The following is a 19,101-nucleotide window of genomic DNA, read 5'->3' on the forward strand; positions in this document are numbered from 1 at the left end:
AAGGCTCCTGACCCGTCTTGGACAATTGATTTTATTAGGCTCCTACAGTCAGAGAGCAAACCAATGAGCTGACAAGAAACATTAAAGGAATCGAGTTCGACCAATTCAAAATAGTGCATGACAATAAAATTGAAAAATAAGAATAACCAATGACTAGCAAAAATAAAAGTCCAATTCGATCAACCTGAAAGTAAAACTTCAAATTCAAATATGGGGAATCGATGGGCGGACATCGAATAATATGTCGACCTCAGGTTGTTTTGACACCATTTTAGGCAGGTTAGATTGCAGAAAATTATAAGGTCTGCAAGCTTCATAATTGTACCAGTAAAATTGATGATAACCATCCATAATGAAGATGCCATAAATAAATAGTTTATAACTAACTCCCCTTAAAAATAACTAGTACATACTGCATAGAATGAAGTTTCCTTCCTTGTCTATATTTGTTGGATTGTGAAGAATAAATTTGACCAGCAACTATATGAGGTAATTTTTATTAAAAAGTGAGATGCGTTTAAACTCTATTCAACCTACTAACGTACGGCTATAATCAATTGTTTACTCCTCCTCGGTTAACAGCTTCCCAATATTCCTATTTCAGAGAAAATTTTATACACTCTGGGGAAGCTACAACAGAAACGTTTGGAAAGTTTTCACGCACTTTGAGGCTTTTCCACAAAGCCACTAGTTATTTTGGAGGAAATACCCAAGGCGTTCGGAAAAATTCGGGGTCTTCTTGATTGTTTCATCAGATTTAGTGTAAAACTACGAATTTTCATAAAGCTTTAAATAAAGTCCCGAAATGTCTTCAAAAAACGGAGAGCAGGTATGTTACGACTGGAACCACTCGACAACGAATATTGCATTCAGTGTCAATTCTGTAGGATGCAGTTAGCAAATTTATTGGGATCCTCTTGGTGATGAACAACTTAAAGTAAACAATAGTTTATCAATAAACTGTTATTTGACTGTTCAATATCTATATCATGATTTTGTAGTAATCTTGTGGTTCTCCTAGTTTTTTCCAAAGTTTGAGTAAAATACAAGAAATCCGTGTAACACCGTTCTGCGAAGATGTTATCATTCAGGATATTGTTTAAGTCCTTTACGACATAAATACAGTGAATTAAGATATTTTGTCATATGATTATCTAATTTACTACGTATTCCAAAATCAATGATTTGGCCCTGTTTAGTGCATCGTAACGTTAATAATTATCAATCTTACCAATATAAAGTAAACATTTCTAACTATACATTCATAAAACCAAAATATTAGCTTTTAACTGCGGAAATATCAAAGCTAATCCTAAACATCCAAGTATTAAACAGAATTTAGTCGCACACACATGGAAAGTGCTCATCCTCAATGCGAACAACCTTTAAAAAACATTGCTTCACTCTTGGTAGTGGTACTTTGATTATGCCAATCGAAGAATGAATGTATATGATCCATAATACGCCAACCAAAATAAACTAATTAGGCAATCTAATCTCCCTCCTCCCAGTTAAAGGAAGAATTACGACGCCTCATTATGAACACCGAGAGTCTTCGGAAGTCTTGAGGCCGATGCCCTTTCTAACAACCAGAGCAATAATTTGATGTATAAAGGAATGACTGAGCTATTAAGGAGACCAGAAGGACGAGCCAAATAGCAAAAGAAATGAATGGATACAAATTGGTGATCATTGGAATCAGCGGAACATATTGAACCCAGGCTGGACAGCAAAAGCTAGGTATGGGAGAGATGCTACTGTACTGTGGTCACAAAAAAGAGAATGCTCAACACACACAGAGGGTTTCTCTGTTGCTGTCAAAAGAAACCCGAAATGCACTTATAGGATGGGAATATCATGGACCCATTATAAGATCCAAACCTAAATTCTAATAGGTCTTGATGTGGTTGAATAACTACAGTAAAAGTTTAGAAACTCGTTTCAATCGAAATCAGAACAAAGCGTTTCGGAGTAATAACGGTTCTAAATTTCATCATATATACAAATGTACAAATTTACCTAAACAAATATTACTACCCAGTTATTCAACCAACAATTGATACCAAAATATTCAATCTAAATTACAATGAATAGCAAAGTGGTAAGAAATATATGAAAATTACCGAAAACACAAAAAAGTGAGTGTTATTCTATCCTTTCTGGATAGATCAAGTAAGATTCCGTTTGAGCGGCTGTTTTATAACACAAAGTGTTTCAATTTCTGGGAAAGTGCTCCAAATTACAACCAAAAATGCACGATCCCAGTCAAAATCAAACAGCACAATCAAAGAGCGAGCAGTCAATATGACAGCCGCCAGAATAATAGCAATTAAAACAAACTAAACACAGTTCAGTAAGGAACATAGAGACTCAATAAAAAACGATAAGAAAAACCAAGAAAATTAAACGTTACAGTCTTAATTAGCATCAAAATAGTTAACAATTTATTCATATAAAGAACACGTAAGGAAGAAATCACAAATGTATGCATGGAGGGATTTTCACTTTCAAAATGGATCCAACACCCATCATCATCAAAGCACCCTCCAAAACAAGGAAGGAGAGAATTTTAATGAATGTTATCCAGTGTTATGCAATCACGATTGATAGTGATGATGACAATAAAGATTAGTTCTACAAGTGAAGTGCCCAGTAAATGACTTGACCATCCTGATGGAGGACCCAAACTCCAAAGTTGGACTAGACAATAACGGTTATGAAGATGTCATGGGACAACAAGACTAAGAGAAATGAACGAAGATGGTGAGAGATTTGCAAACCTATGTGCATTCAGCAAAATTTTTATGGGTGGCACCATATTTCTCCACAAACGCATAGACAAAACTACATAGGTCTCACCGGATCACATGACGTCGAACAAGATAGTATACATTTGTACCAATAAAAAATCCGGAAAGCCCAACATCAATCGATTCATAATCTTAATCATAAACATAATAATCTCCATAACCTCCTACTGATCATAAATGTTTGTTTAAAACTGATTAACACTTCCGCTTTTTAGATGGTCTTGTTTATGAAATTCAATTTTGATTAGATTGTTAACACTGGTCGAGAATTTTCAAGGCGTTTTCTTTTATAAATGTGTATTATATTACTGAAAACAGTTTGAAAACTTATTAACACCATCATATTTATTGTATCCAATTTATTTCAATCTCTCGTTCGTTTCACATGTACTTAGTTCCGTTTATAATCTCAAGGCATGTTAACATTAAAAATTAGGTGTGAATGAATAGTAATATCAGTTTAGTTATAGCTGATTTAATAGTTTCCTCCCACAGCAAAATTATCACTTTGTTATTTGTGACTTCGTTGTAGAATGATATTTGTAAATGTCTCATTCATCACTAAAACTGATGATAGTCCTGGAGAATTTATGAACTGACGTCAACTGGAGAATAACAGAAATCCAAGAAAATAAAGAAGTATTTTATTTTAATTAAAAACTACACACAAACAGCCATTATAAACTTACTTACTTACGCCTGTTACTCCCAATGAAGCACAAGCCACCGACCAACATTCTCCAAACCACTCTGTTACAGGTCTTCCTTTCTAGTTCTATCCAGTTGTTGTTGATTCTTCTCATGTCTGTCTCCCATTCTTAAGTCATCGTCTTCTCCTTTGGCTTTGAAGATTCCACATGAGGACTTCCATTGTGATACATTTGGGTACTTTCCTCAATGTGTGTCCTACCCGCTTCCAGTGATTCTTCCTGATTTATTCATCTACTGGAATCTGGCTTTCTCTCTCCCATTGTTGCTGATAGTGTCTGGCCAACGGATCCTAATTATTTTTCATAGACAACTGTTAATGTACACCTGTATCTTCTGGATAGTGGCTTTCGTATTTCTTGAAGTTTCCGCCCAACACAGTAGAACTATCTCAACATTTGTATTGAAAATTCTGACTTAGGTGTTGACAGTTGTTTCAAGTTGTAGATGTTCTTCAACCGTAGATATGCTGCTCTTGCTTTTCTGATCCGCACGTTCACATCTGTATCGGATCCACTGTGCACATCAGTGATGCTGCTCAAATAAGTGAAGGTTTTACATGCTCCAAAGCTTGTCCGTCAAGCGTGATTTGATTGGTGTATGTTGTGTAGTATCGGAGAGTCTTGCTTTTCCCTTTGTTTGTGTTGAGACCTAGTTATGCTGAGGTTGCTGCTACACTGATCGTCTCCTTCATTTGTCATTGCATATGAGATAGAAGAGCCAGATCATCTGCGAAATCTAAAGCCTTCACTTTATCTTATCTAAAAGTTAAAAATTTTATTTTAAACGTGAAACCTTTTAAGACCTTGAGTCAAAATCAAAATAATGACGCTTCCTATTCACTCAACTGTCAACTTAGAGTTGGCATTATTGATAGTCAATTCACTGAACGTTTCAGCAGAATACGGTCTCCAAATACAATGTTAAGAAATCAATCTAAAAGTTATTCATCACTAAGGACTAGTTTTGAGTATTATTTCATGAAGTGATCTTAAGGAGAATACTTTTTAGTTCATCTTAACTCAAAGTATCTGGGTCCCAAATTACAAAAATATTAGATGTATATGATAAGCTAAATGTGTAATACTTTCTAGGTTTTTAACTTATGTCATTAAATCGTGAAGACTATGTTGTAAAAATATTTCTCATTCTGTTGTAACAAATATGATCAGTTCTAAGCTTTAAATGGGTTAGGGTTATCCACTCGTGTTATTTAGTGGATAATGCGATGGAGTTTGTAGCGAAAGGTTCTGGGTTCGAGTCCCAGAGTGAACATCAACTCTGAGATGCAGGTACATCCAGCTGACGAGTCCTAAATAGGACGAAACGCGCGTCTTGGATTCCACTGCTAGCCACTATCCATATTTGCTTCTAATGCTTGTGAACTTAGGCTATATCGAGGCAATACGCACAGTATGCACATATGCCAATTAGAGACTGACCAGTCGCAGTCCTAAAAACATCAATGGGAAGATTCAAACAAACAATACTAAGTGAATTTAGTTCTAAGCTTTATTTTGTAAGGAAGGTAATGATATATAAATACAAAATTAAGAAAATATAACAATTACATGAACTGTTTTATTATTCACTAAAAATATTGAATACAAATAAGAGTATATCATCAGATGATTTAAGTTGAAAATGTAACTAACTAAATTTTAACTTATTTACTTGGATCTCGTAATCAAAACTGAATATCTTGATTTCTATGTAGTAATAGGTTATGGTCATGTTCAATTAAAGTAATCATATCTAAAATAAAAAATGGTGTTTTCTCTTTTAATTTCAGTATTGAGTTATGGAGATTATTATGTTTTTGATTGAAATCATGAATCAATTGATGTTAGACTAACAATGAAAAGCTAGAACCAATGGACGGCCGTTTCGTTCTATTATGTGACTCTTCTGCAGCTCGCATCCACAATCCCGCTCGTGGGATTCAAAGTAACAAAATGATTAGCCTCAACGTAAACGAAATCTTTGAAATAAATTTTTTTGAACTAACTACTATTTGTAAGCAAAGATGAATAGTGGTTAGCAGTAGAATCCAAGACGCGAGTTTCATCCTATTTGGGACTTGTCAGCGAGATGTACCTGCATGTGTTTGATGTAAAGGACGTAGTATTTTTCTTTCAATTTGAATCAATCTAAATTTAGTTGTTCAGAGAATTAATGTTTGTGTTAAGTACAAAATATTTAACAATATTTCTGACATGGTGGATAAAACTAAATTGGATCTTCCAAGATCACATGGTAAATGAGACATAAGTATTTGTGGGCTATTTTATAAATGATTAAATTATTCATCTACCCATGATAACTTGATAGTATGTTAGTTTTGAAGTTAGTCATGCTTATCTATAGATAAGCATAATTAGTAAGTAGTCTAGTTCGAAATTTTAGAAATAAGGCTGCTAATATGGACATCCATCCATACACAGATTAAATGATTAGGTGTTGTTAATCAAATCAAATTACAAGTCATAATAATTGTACATCCTATAGTTTTGGCATTTTTCAAAGTTGAAATCATGAGTCAATTGAAGCTAGACCACCATCGAAAACCTGGAAGCACTGGACGGCCGTTTCGTCCTATTATGGGACTCCTCAGAAGTGCGCATCCACGGTCCCGCTCTGGCGAGATTCGAACCCATGACCTACCAGTCTCGAGCCAGATCCCTTAACCGACAGACCACTATGCCGGCATCCGACTATGTTAATGTCTAACTTCAACCAATCCACGAATTTTGAGCGACCGTTCACCAATTGTTTTCAATGAGTTGTTATCTCACAACAGACGTGGTCGAACTCCACTAGTCACTGCTTCCCACTAGAACTCCAGGACATGTATCTTGAAGTCAGTCACTAGTGAGCATATGATTATAATCAGAAAGGGTTTTGTGGAGATTTCAATATTTCAAAGTTGAAATCATGAGTCAATTGAAGCTAGACCACCATGAAAAACCTGGAAGCACTGATTTAAACTTTGAAAAATACTGAAATCTCCACAAAGCCCCTTCTGATTAGCATTTTTCGTTTGTGGATTTTCAACTGTAATGTCAATTTAAGGAATTATTGAAATGGATAATTCAAGCAAATGATACTTATAATGTTCACAGAGAAAAGAGGACTTCTAGACAATTTGTTTTCCCTATTCAAATTAAATTTCTACTCTTAGTACTTCATCAAAAAATCGGAAGATTTTGTTTAACCTTAATCTATGGGTTGATGCCTATTTTTTTATGAATAACTATTTTGAAAATCCAAGAAATTTTTTTTGTTTTCCAGCATCCATTCTATTTCTGACATTTAGTTATATTGAGAAAATTTTATTTATTCTCTGATCTGACAAAGATGATATTAATTACCACTCAGTGATCAATCACTTATAAATACATTTTGGTCTTACAGGAGGTCAATCGAGACTCGGATAGCTCATTGGTAACGTCTGTGACTGTGAACCTCGGTGATACGGGATGGAGTCCGTTAGGGAGCATCAGTTCCCTCAAGATTACAGGTACACTTTGCTGATGAGTGCCAAGTAGCATTAAACTTAGGTTCAGGGTTTCTTGTGGACCACCTCCAACCAGCATCTTATTTCAACATAGTGCACGCAATGCCGAGTCACCTAGACTGGTAGAAATATTGCAACAAGGTCGATAAGATTCGATCTTCATTAAGAAGGAACAGACATACATGAAATTGATCACCACTCAGTGACCAATCAACTGTAAATATTTATTCCCTTCAGGCATCGTGACAATTATAATACATTCCGTTTAATCAATACATCTGAAGCTATACTGAATAACTCTAACTACCCGGATTTATTAATATTTATTACACATATTACAAATAATTGGAAGACTAATAAGTTTAGCTCAAGAAAACAATTGATCATGCTACACTAAATCAAACTGAATAATCATTAGTGATCTTGATTTTTAATTTAATTACTAAATAATCAAACCTCAGTCAACATATTTTTGTGTAGAGCATGAATGGGACTTTTGAACTCCAACAGTTTTCATATCAAGAACAGTTAAATATTTGTGATCGGTTTTTTTTGAGCAAGTAGTGAGGATTAAGTCCATAAAGCTGAACTAACAACGTACTACAAAAAGTGACGTTTCTCAGATGTTAAGAGCATATCGTGTTGACCAAAATAAGGCAAGCTGTTTTGAAAAACTGTTCCTTTATTTCCTACTACACTATAAGTTGGTTGGATAATGAACATAAAAAAAGTAGAAAACCTATAATCCGACGGTAAACGGTACTACCAACTGTACTGAGGTATAATGGCAGGAAGATATTCCTTATAGACAACCAATATTTGAAGTCATTCCTCATTAGAAAAGGAAGCATCATATGAGATCAGCCTTAAAGTTGCTACAAGTCACCTTATCAGCATAATTTCGTCCTTTATGACACATCAATAAAAGTATGGAGCTTTTGTATCTAAAATTACTAACGTGAAAAAGGTGTATTGCCAGTAGTAAGTTGATGCCCTTTAAGCTCTCTGGTTACGCTTTTAGGTTGTCAAGATCACTGTAAATCCAGTTCATTACCCCTATAGCTTAAGAAGAAAAATATCTTACCACAATATATTCAATCGGGAAATGATTATGACCATCTTGCCTCTAACAGAAATTGAAAAAGGCCAGTCAATGAATACAAATGATTTAAATAGGCATACATATTTTTCCTTAATTTTTTTTCATTTATTACATAAACAAATAAGGGAATATAATTTGACAATTAATAGTATGAATTTATGTTTAGATAAAAAAAAGAAAAAAGAAAGTTTTTTTTGTTCCTGCATCAAAAACACACACACACAGCATGTTTTTTTATTTATTACAGATCAATCGTAAGTTTTCTTTTTTTTAAAAAAAAGTAGCATAAAATAAAATTATCGACAATTGAATAAAATTTTTAAAAAAAAACAACAAAAAAACACTCCGTAAAACAAAATTAAAAAGTAAACAATTTGTGATGTAATGAATGACGTAATAGTTTGTTTTTCAAAAGGAACATATAAGCAAAAAAGATGATTAAACAATTGCAATTACATAAATGCATACTCACACACACACACATATACATATACACACACACACACACCTATGACTCATTCATGATTATTGGGAAGGGGGGACACAGGAAATGAAAATCACTATGACAATTATCTGCACAGAATGTACAAACATTGTGTTTCTGTGCCTCATATTCATATGATTCAGTGTGTGTGTGTGATTATATGTGTGCGTGTGAAGGCAAATATGTTTTCCTTCAACTATAAAAAAAAATTTAAGATTTTCAATGATCGTCTTTTTGTCAATGAAATTCTTTAAAAAAACACTCCAAATTAATAAAATTACAAATAAATTAAAAAAAACAAACAGAATCATTCGAAGTAAATGCCAGAAATGTTTGTTTGTTTGTTGCTTTTTAATGTTTAATGATTGTCCAACTCGGTGAACAAATCACAAACTAGGATTATAAGCTTGTATGACTTTAGCACAAAGTGTATATGATGTAAAGAATATTTTGCATCTCCCTGCAATTGTCACTTTTATATATACAAATGAGTAGTATTGAAGGATCGTAAAGCATATATTAGATTTGTAAATAAAATCGACAAAGTTAAACGAGAGCAAGAGAAAGACAGTTTGTACTGATAAAACATTGACTAGGACAAACAACATTGAATATATATCTGTGTACAAAATGATATAAGTAGTGAAGCAATGAGCAAAGATAAATAAATGAATGAAATTTCAGCTGTTTTCTTTTTTCTTTAAAATTTATGCTTCATTTCATTTCTTGATTAAAATTAACTTTATGATGGTAATATTTTAGATGATTGTAATGTAGCACTATTCCGACGACTTAAAAATTCACTTCTAACTGGTCGATCAATTGACCAATCAGAATAACGTACATCTGATTTAGAAATAATACCTAAACCTGAGGTAGTAGAAGATGTTAATTTCGTATTAAATAGATCATTTTTAACACTTAATGATAGAGTGGTTGTATTTGTATGATTCGTACTAGATATAGAAACACTCGTGGGAGTGATATCACAATTATTTTCATTTATAATAATTGGTGGATATGAAAATGTATGAAAATTATCATAACTCGTTGATTGTAAACGATCAGGACAATTAAATTTTAAATGTCTATTGATATCATTATAATCATATGGTAATGAATGTTTAGTCATACGATAATATATCACAGGATTCATTGAATTACTATTCCCTCCTTCTTCATCATCATCTTCTTCTCCTTCTTCTTCTGTTAATAAATTTGATGGGATCACATAAGAATGAGATGATACATTATCATTTAATAAACTACTATAACTATGACCATAATTTTGTGGTAATAATAAGGATGAACATAAATTTGATTGTTTCAATTTTTGATTATGTAATAATGATGTATTACATGTTGATAAACATACCGTATCTAATTGATTAGTATAGTTAGATTGAATTAAATCATTTGTTGATGATGTAAATAAGATTCTTGGCTTCATTATTTGTATGATATTTGAATTATTCAATAGATTACTGTTAGTTGGCATTTGATTATTATCATTATGTACATTTAATAATGATATAGTAGACATCGTTGTTTGTAAATTAGGATGATTATGATTATATAATGAATTGATTTGAGTGATATCCTTGAATTGATCTAATGTTAAAGTTAATTTAGGTAGGATCGTAGGTTTTAAAAACCATTCAGCACGTTTTGTTAAATTTTCCATTTGACGTCGACGTAATGAATGATAACGGCTATGATTACGTCGAAGTTTTATAGTATTATTATTATTCGAATGTAAATTTGTATTGAATTCATCAATTAAAAGTTTATTTAATTCATCATGTACATCAACTTTAGAGTATAATGAAAATTTGACATCTTTCATCTTTGCTCGTTTGTCTTCTGGTGCCTAAGAGTTTAAAAAAAGAAAAAAAATTACTATCACTATTCTGTAAACAATTAAACACACTTATATGAATGAGATATTTTCATTCAAATAGTCTTAAGCTGTAGTAACATCATCACCTAACTGCGTCACAAGACAAGCCCTCATATGGAATCCTGATGGCCAAAGGAGAAGAGGAAGACCAAAGAACACATTACGCCAAGAAATAGAGACACACGCGAAGAATAAACACAAGTTGGATAGAATGTATTTTGGCAGAAGATCGATAAGGCAAGAACTGAAATGAAACGCAATTGGTAGGAAAATGCATGAACAATGAAATTAGAGAAGATGAGTGACTGATATTTACAGAAGAAACAGTGAAGATTGAGACAATTCATTGTTATTTTGCAAATTAACTGTTTGCTGTATGGTTATCAGAATTTAGTGAGATAGTCTGTAATTTGTGCTTTATTACATTCGATTGTCCCCCACTCGTGCTGTGTTCACTGCAATAGTAACATCATGAAGATTTATAAATAAGAATGTTTTAGGTTGATCTTCTTTTAGGTGATTAGAGTTATACATTAGTATGTAAGGCTTAAGTTAATAGTAAAATGGTAGTTATTCAAATCGAACTAGCCATCGATGGATAAACAAAATTTATTCGGTCGCAAATAACATAAGTTCAAATAATTTGTTACTCATCCATTTTTAGAGAGTTTGGTTAAGTGGGCAAGCTATTGTAAAAGGTTTATTCATCTGATCCAGGTTACAGCTTATATGTTGTTTTCTCAACCAGTTTGGTCATTTAGCAATGAATTGCGTAATCATTATTATTGAACTTTTGGGAATACTATCTTGATCTTTATTTAGCATATGATTGTGTTGGCCAGCTGTTAGTAAAGTTCTAAGTGACTGAATTGGAAAGCATACCATCACATTATATCACAAAATATTATGACATTGGTAAACATGCATATCCAGATACTGAGTTCCATATAAAATGAATCCCACTTCTAGCCTCAATCCAACTTTAATAAACACTTCAGAATATATGGTAATATCAAGGCAATCTCTTCATAGTGCATACTCAACAAAAGAGATTAGGCAGTTGGAATTCTTACCATAAACAACGAATAGATACAAATCCTAAGAATTAAAATCTTTCGGCAATACATAGCAAAAAGCTTAGATCAGTTACGTCTTCTATTCAGCAAGGTGTATTAGATTCAGAAAATTCAGCCTCAGATCCACTTTTTAATATCAGTTACAAAACTCGTTTGAAAATTCAGAGAGGTTCATGCCCCAAAATTTTTAAAACCGCAGAAGCTTTATCCATTTATTATTTGAAATTTGAATTATGTGTATTAAAGATAGACTGTTGGATATTACCTTCAGATCACAGGGTTGATATTGGATTGCTTACACTGCTAATTTCAATCGGTTCATTTTATTGTGCGGCTACCGTCTATGATATACATCTCATGTCCTTCATGGCTAGACTTTCATAATAACAGCTTCTAAGTAAAGTTCCAGGAATTACCTACTGAAGTTAATGTCTAGTAAACACATGATAATTGTTTACTATGGAATGTTGTGAATACTGACAAATGTCCTAGTTTACATTACGGACCGATCCTATTTTATTATTGTTGCTATTAATTATTAATATTAATGGCAACCATTGAAAAGCATTAAGGACAGGATAGCCGTTTCATCCTAGTACGAGACTCTTTAGTGGTGCGTATTTATGACATGACCAAGAATTGGACAAATGGCCCTTATAACTCTCGGTTGTTTTCCAACCTTAAGTCGCCTGGATTGATAACAACTTGAGTAAATTACCACCTCCAAACTTTTGACGATTTTGATAGTTCGTTGCAAAGTATTGAAGTCAAAGGTTTGAATTCTGATGACATTATAGATGTATACTACTAAGAAGCCCAAGACAAAGATGAATGCGTTCAGTGCTCTCTGATTTTGAGTAGTTGTATAATTAAATATGGGTCATAATTGAAAACTACAAATTCATCCTTATCCAGAACCTCGGTACACCCAAATTAGTCCTTTATTTTATAAATTTACTTTTGTATCTAAAAATCGCTGTAATGTTTAAAAAATATTAACATTATAACTCGTAATTGAAAAAGAAATCAAAAAGTGAACACAACCGACCACTGTCAACAGTCATGATTATTGTTCAAATCTCAACCAGATAGTCCACATTTATCAACATCGTTTACACTAAAATCCTTTAGTAACCCTAAATCTGACTTCAATTGGATTGTATTAATGGTTGCTATCGAAATATACATCCTAGCTACCATCGTATATAATTATCGACTTAATTCACATTAGAGAATAACGGTATAAAATAAGTCAAAAATGCGAATGAAGTTTGAATATGTATGTTTTGTTTACGCGTTGATCTGGGCAGACAATCAGGGAAACGAAGAGGAGAGAGCAAAGCAAAGCAAACTGATGTGCAGTGTAGAAGGTGAATGAGTCAACTCAATTGACTCAAGAGTCACTCAATATTTATATTAGGACAAAAATAAATTACAGACCCATAATAAATTGAGTAAGTGATTAACATATATATGAACATATAAAAGCAGTCAGGGTTAACAAACAAATAAGCGACAAGGTCAAAATTTGGCTTGGGAAGAATAAATAGAATGATCTTTCCAGAAGCTAGAATAACCTATATGAACTTGACATGGTACCAGCCACTACAATCCATCTATGGATTGACAGTATTATCTTAGCTTAAGAATCAATAAATCTCTATCAGCTGACTTCGATGCCGACAGCTAATACCGGTGGAAATGCATTCTATGTAGTGGAATTTTGTACATTTGTTACTTAAGTCAAAAAAAGTCAACTTACATCAGTAAACGTTACGAGTGGTTCATCAACAGGCTGATCAACGATTATTTCTGTCTGTTTGATTTGATTATTAGTCTCATTGATATTTTGATAAAACGATGACTCTATAGATGCTTCACGATGTATCGATAAATATTGTTTTGATTTTTCTAGCTGACGAGTTGAATCTTTTGATGGAAAACAAAAATGTTTAGCCGATGATATAACTGATGTTGGTGTTGTTTGTACTTCATTTATATTATTATTATTATCGGTGACATTAGTAGAATTAGAATTCTTTAAACAGAAAAGGCGTCCAGCAGCATTTATTATACGAGTTGAATAAGTTGATTTAGAATAAAGCATAAATGAACAAGATTCTGAACGTATAGTACCACCTTGAATAGAAAAGAGTGAATTACAACAGTTATTACATAATATAACTGGTTAATGACATAAATAATTAAAAAAAATTAGAACTCTCATTATTAGCGTCTATGATTAAGACTTTCAATCTATATAGGTATTTTAACAATATATAATCCCTTAGTAAAACCGAAGGCAGTTGCGTAAACGCTTCCGGAACAAATTATGAGATATATTTAACTGTATCAAGAAAACTTGATCGATAGACCACTGAGCCTGCATCCAACGGTGTTAATGTCTAACTTCAATCAATCCACGAAGTTGAGCAACCATTTCATCAATGTCTTCAGTGAATGCGAACTGCTGAGGAGTCCCACAAGAAGGACGAAACGGCCGTCCAGTGCTTCCAGGTTTTCTACGGTGGTCTAGCTTCAATTGACTCATGATTTCAAGAATATACAAAGAAATTCTTTAAAATCTCCACAGAAAACCTCATCTATCAAGAGACGTTATGACGTTTTTGAAATTCAACAACTGAATGGACTGTACTGATAATACACCAGTTGGCAGCAGATGCAATCGATACTCTTCGTAATTTATGTTTAATTAATCCACAGGAATATTGAGCAATAATTTCTTTAAGATTACAATTAAAGCTTGCACATGAATGACAGCTGACACGGAAGCTAAGCCTAGCAGGCCTTTCAGCGACTATCTGATTATATCTAGCCTTTGATTGAGCATTATTATCATTTAGTAAATATATGACTCGTTATGTTCAATAGTAGTCAGGTAAACTTGGAATGACGAAATGCTAGTTGATCGAATAACACAGTAAAGTATCCATTTACAGCATTCAAACCGCATGGCGAAATGATTAGAAATCTGTAGTACGAAACATTTTATCACATTGACCAATGATTTACAATGTCTTTTGTCAATTTAACTACTTCTCATTACCATTTAGTATAATTTTGATATTGTTTTGTCAGTCTAAGTCAACCAAATGTATTTAAAGTTACATTTTGGTTTAGTTGTTTTTCTAAAGTAGATGTTAATGACGTTGTTCAGAATAAGAATGAAAAATCTACACTTGATGTATCTAGGTAAGCGCAAAGCTATTATGAACACCGACCTACGCTGTAAATCTCCATCATTTTGAAATCCTACAATAGAAGCATACTTCTATTTGACCAAAAATGGGAGACTTTTGAAGTTTAATAAGTTAATGTAAAAGAAAAAAGAAAACCAAAATTACCCGGTTTGATGATTTTTACACCAGGAAAATGAGTTAATTTTGATTTTCGTAATTTATAACGATTATTTAATATATCCCAATAGAATTGTGTAAATTGTTTATCCATAACAGGAAAACAAATGACAAGAGATTGTAATACCTAAGACAGAAAAAGAAAACATGGAAAATTATGTAATCAAACAAAATGCCTTCATTTTACATGCTAAGAGACATAATGTTTTATGAATAGAGGCATATGCCAATATTATGTATTAAAAGAGGGAAAATGCCTCATTTAGTAGTTGAATTCATGAGTCAATTTAAGCTAGACCATCATAGAAAACCTGGAAGCACCGGTCGACCATTTCGCCCTAGCATGGAGCTCCTCAGCAATACGCAACCATGATAGCACTCGCGGGATTCCAGGTTTTTCATAGTGGTCTAGCTTTAATTGACTCATGAATTCAACTAATAAATTACTATAATATACACAAAACCCCCTTTCTGATATGATTTAGGTTAAAAGTATAGTTTGAAAAATGCTAGGGATTACTTAATCAACTCACCATCCAGGCTATTATTTCAACTATTAACAAAATTAGACCTAATCGAAATGAAAATCAGTTTATTGTAGCCATGTTCCATACTAACCAAATGAACAATAGAGAGGATAGACGATATTTCTCACAGTTTGATCTTACTTGGAGTAAAAGTGAAAATGGTGAAGCACTAATTAGCTGTTTTGTTCTCATAAATACATGGTAAGACTAAATTGCAGAGAAGAACAAAACAAGATTTGGAATGCTATTTAAAGATTACAGTACACTTTGCAGTTGGAATAATGAGGCTAGAATACCATAGAAAACCTGGAAGCACTGAAAGGCCGTCTAATCTTATTGTGGGACTCCTTAGCAATGCGCATCCACGATCCCGCCTCGCGAGATTCAAAACCGGGACCTATCAGTCTCGCGCGCAAGCGCTTAACCTCTAGAACCACTGAGCAGGCATCCAACGGTGTTAATGTCTAACTTCAACTAATCCACGAAATTGAGCAACCGTCCACCATCGTGAGTTACTATCTCACAACGGACCCGGTTGGACTCTACTGGTCACTCCTTCCCACTACAACTGCAGGTAATACATCTTGGAGCCAAGTTTCAAAACAGAATGTTGACAATTGATCATTGGCTTACGGATTTCGAAAAAAACTTATAATAATGTTCTAACAATAAGAGAAACTGCTTCAAGAAACAATATTGTACAACTTTATAACGAAATAATACCAGTGGAATGTCAAGATAAACGTGATAATGTTATATATTAATGTTAATTATTTGAATATATGAACTTAATAACAGCCTAGTACTTTATATGTCGTCTAAAAGTGATTCATGGAAAAATAATGGCTTTAGCAAATAGCTGGATCATTTAAATATTAGTAAGCAGTTCATACGGTATTACTTATGTAAGCCGTAGTATAATTACTGTATGGGATGACGCCGAGAAATCTTGATAAGATAAGCATTAACTATGGGCCAAAAATGTAGGATATTAAAGTTGATAAAACATTCATTAAAAAAAGAGTAGTATAGGAAGGAGTTTTAAATCTAACAAGCAAGCAGTACATTTATCATCCCTATGAATCAAATCCTCCAGTCCAATCTTTTTGACTTCGAATTCGAAGAATGACTACTGACACTTAGAAACTTCTCATTTCATCTAAAAATGCCATAAACAGAATAATTTTTATTTATTTCCCATTATATTTGTATTAAGGACCAACTTTCTGATTGTCCAAAAAAAAGAAATTTCCCAGGGTCACTTTAAGAGTCGCTCAAGCTCATCCTTACACCTGAAGTTTAACCTTACGGAAGACTCATTAAATGATGGGACCTATAACCTCTAGGTCTTTGTGAAAGAACTTAACCACTGGAACTACTCGTAAGACATCAAAATCATTTACGTTTCCATAATTCAATAAATGCGGATATAGCGTAATCATCATTTTATACCATTGATGATGACTGTTTCTGTGATGAATGATGTTAGAAAACACCTTCGCTAAACTACTTCACCTGCAAAAGGAGAACACCATTTCTTAAAAATAGGATGTACTATCCACCTACAGGATCTTTCCCTAATCTCCTCTTCAGATGAGAGCTTATTTGTTCTCTCCCATGATAGGCTGTTGCTGAGAGTATCCAGTCAACAGATATTCGGTATCTTGCGTAATTTACTTTGAAATATGAACGTATTATGCAACTAATAAATGACACAAAAATATATTTTATTCAAATTCTGTTGTGATCTTGATATTGCCGGACTCGAACGAGTCAAGAAATATTACCAAATCTTACAGAATTTATCGGCAGATGCATATATATCTAGTATTCCTCAAAAATAAATCTATGTTCCATTCCCTAGCCATATTGGTTTGACTATTAAACAACGAAAATCACTAGTAAGTGTTTGTAATTTTACATTAGTGATCCAACAAAGAGTGTGCTATGTTGGAATGTAAGATGGTGGTTGAAGATAGTCGACAGGAAACCCTGAAGTTAGGTTTTGTGTTATCTGGAACTTATCAAAACGGTTTACTTGTAATATTTACAGAGCTCATACTCGCTACTTGATTTGATTTTATATTAACAAGCTTCATATTTAAAAACTTTACTACTGAGTTATATATGCCATGACTGACCTCTGAATTGAGATGCCGTTACAACTGATTGACTATTGAATAATGACCGATATCCTGTATGTTTGTGGTATTTTGCTTATTCAATATTACCTATACTTTTCAATATAACTAATGATGTATAGCATTTTAATCATTCATTGTATTAACCTAGTTTTGGAACGAAAATTAATTACCTAACTTTACCTTGTTTTTTTTGTTTTTTAAATAGCGGAAACATAGAAACACACACATACAGGCGAGTTGAACAAATCGAAACATCATTACAGTAAACAATAAGTAGTAAAACAATAACAGAACAAAAAATGAATAATTTTAGGAGAGAAAAACCCTAAGTAGGGAATAATTTGTAAAAAAAAATCAATAATTACAAGGACTTTTCTTTAATCTAGGTAACATAAACAATATAGATATATAATTATTGCTATTACAAAATGACATTAGTTGAGGAAAACAAAGGAGTATAGAATAGATCCATTTGTCTTAGGTGACTTGGTTATGAATCGATTACAATGGCGTCAGTGTATACACTCTTTATCTTCCCTTTAAACCGTGTGAATAAAATTACCTTATATATTCCTTTCTACCAACTAATTCTTTCTTCCTTTATTATATCCCTATACACAACATAAATCGTCACTGAATAAAATGATATGAAAAGTAGTATAGTTTCATATGTAGTAAAATCAAATGTAGTCAGTGTATTCAATTTGAATTCAATCTTGGGGATCCACGTGACTATCGTAACCAATGGTTGGAGACTCTGGGTGACATGGCTAAGAATCAATCACAATGGCGTCAGTGCATACACTCTTTGTCTTCCCTTACAACTGTGTGAATAAAATTACCTTATATCTTCCTTCCTACCAACTAATTCTTTCTTCCTGTATTATATCCTTATACACAATCTTTGTTTTATAATATTAATACCAATGAAGTAACTGGTTTTATGAATTTGGTGTTCATCTTGTTATGCTAATGATGTGTGGCAACTTGGACCGATGCATGTATGTGCCTGGTCCTACGTTGTAGCTTACTTACTGACTGAAAAACTCTTCAACTAAGATCATATACCATAGGAAATAGAGTAAAAGATCCAAATGACCGAACGGTAAACAATAAGTCTGAATTCAGTGATCAGTGACCATGATTATATATGATATGTTATCAGTATTACTGGTTAGATACTTTTGTAACTAACATGTTATCCACTTCGGTGATGTTAAAATGCATAGAGGAGACTTATACAGTCAGAAGGACATATTCTTTCCAGTCTTACAACAGATTTTTGTGACAATAATTGCTAATACTGAGTTTTTCAATATTGAATGTTTCTTCTCATCAATAAAAACTGATTACCTTGATTCATGCTTCTTATCTATGCTTTACCTATTTCATTCTTTTAATCAATCAGTTTTATTTTTTCCCAAGTTATTTCAAAGCTTTTAATACCATTTTTTTC

The 19,101-nt window shown here is 32.9% G+C and overlaps 1 protein-coding gene across 1 annotated transcript in view; it reads right to left on the reverse strand.

The window, feature by feature from the left end:
• Window positions 1-9,363: 9,363 nt before the first annotated feature.
• Window positions 9,364-19,101, reverse strand: part of Smp_165530 (hypothetical protein) — a gene marked incomplete at both ends in the record, with an annotated part of 32,831 nt that continues 23,093 nt past the window's right edge. The window contains 3 exons of the mRNA XM_018792542.1: window positions 9,364-10,491; window positions 13,360-13,736; window positions 14,963-15,101. Of these exons, the coding sequence (XP_018644007.1) occupies window positions 9,364-10,491; window positions 13,360-13,736; window positions 14,963-15,101 (1,644 nt within the window). The remainder of the gene's footprint in view (window positions 10,492-13,359; window positions 13,737-14,962; window positions 15,102-19,101) is intronic.

The sequence above is a fragment of the Schistosoma mansoni genome, assembly GCF_000237925.1.
Source record: "Schistosoma mansoni, WGS project CABG00000000 data, supercontig 0252, strain Puerto Rico, whole genome shotgun sequence".
Lineage (NCBI taxonomy): Eukaryota > Metazoa > Platyhelminthes > Trematoda > Strigeidida > Schistosomatidae > Schistosoma > Schistosoma mansoni.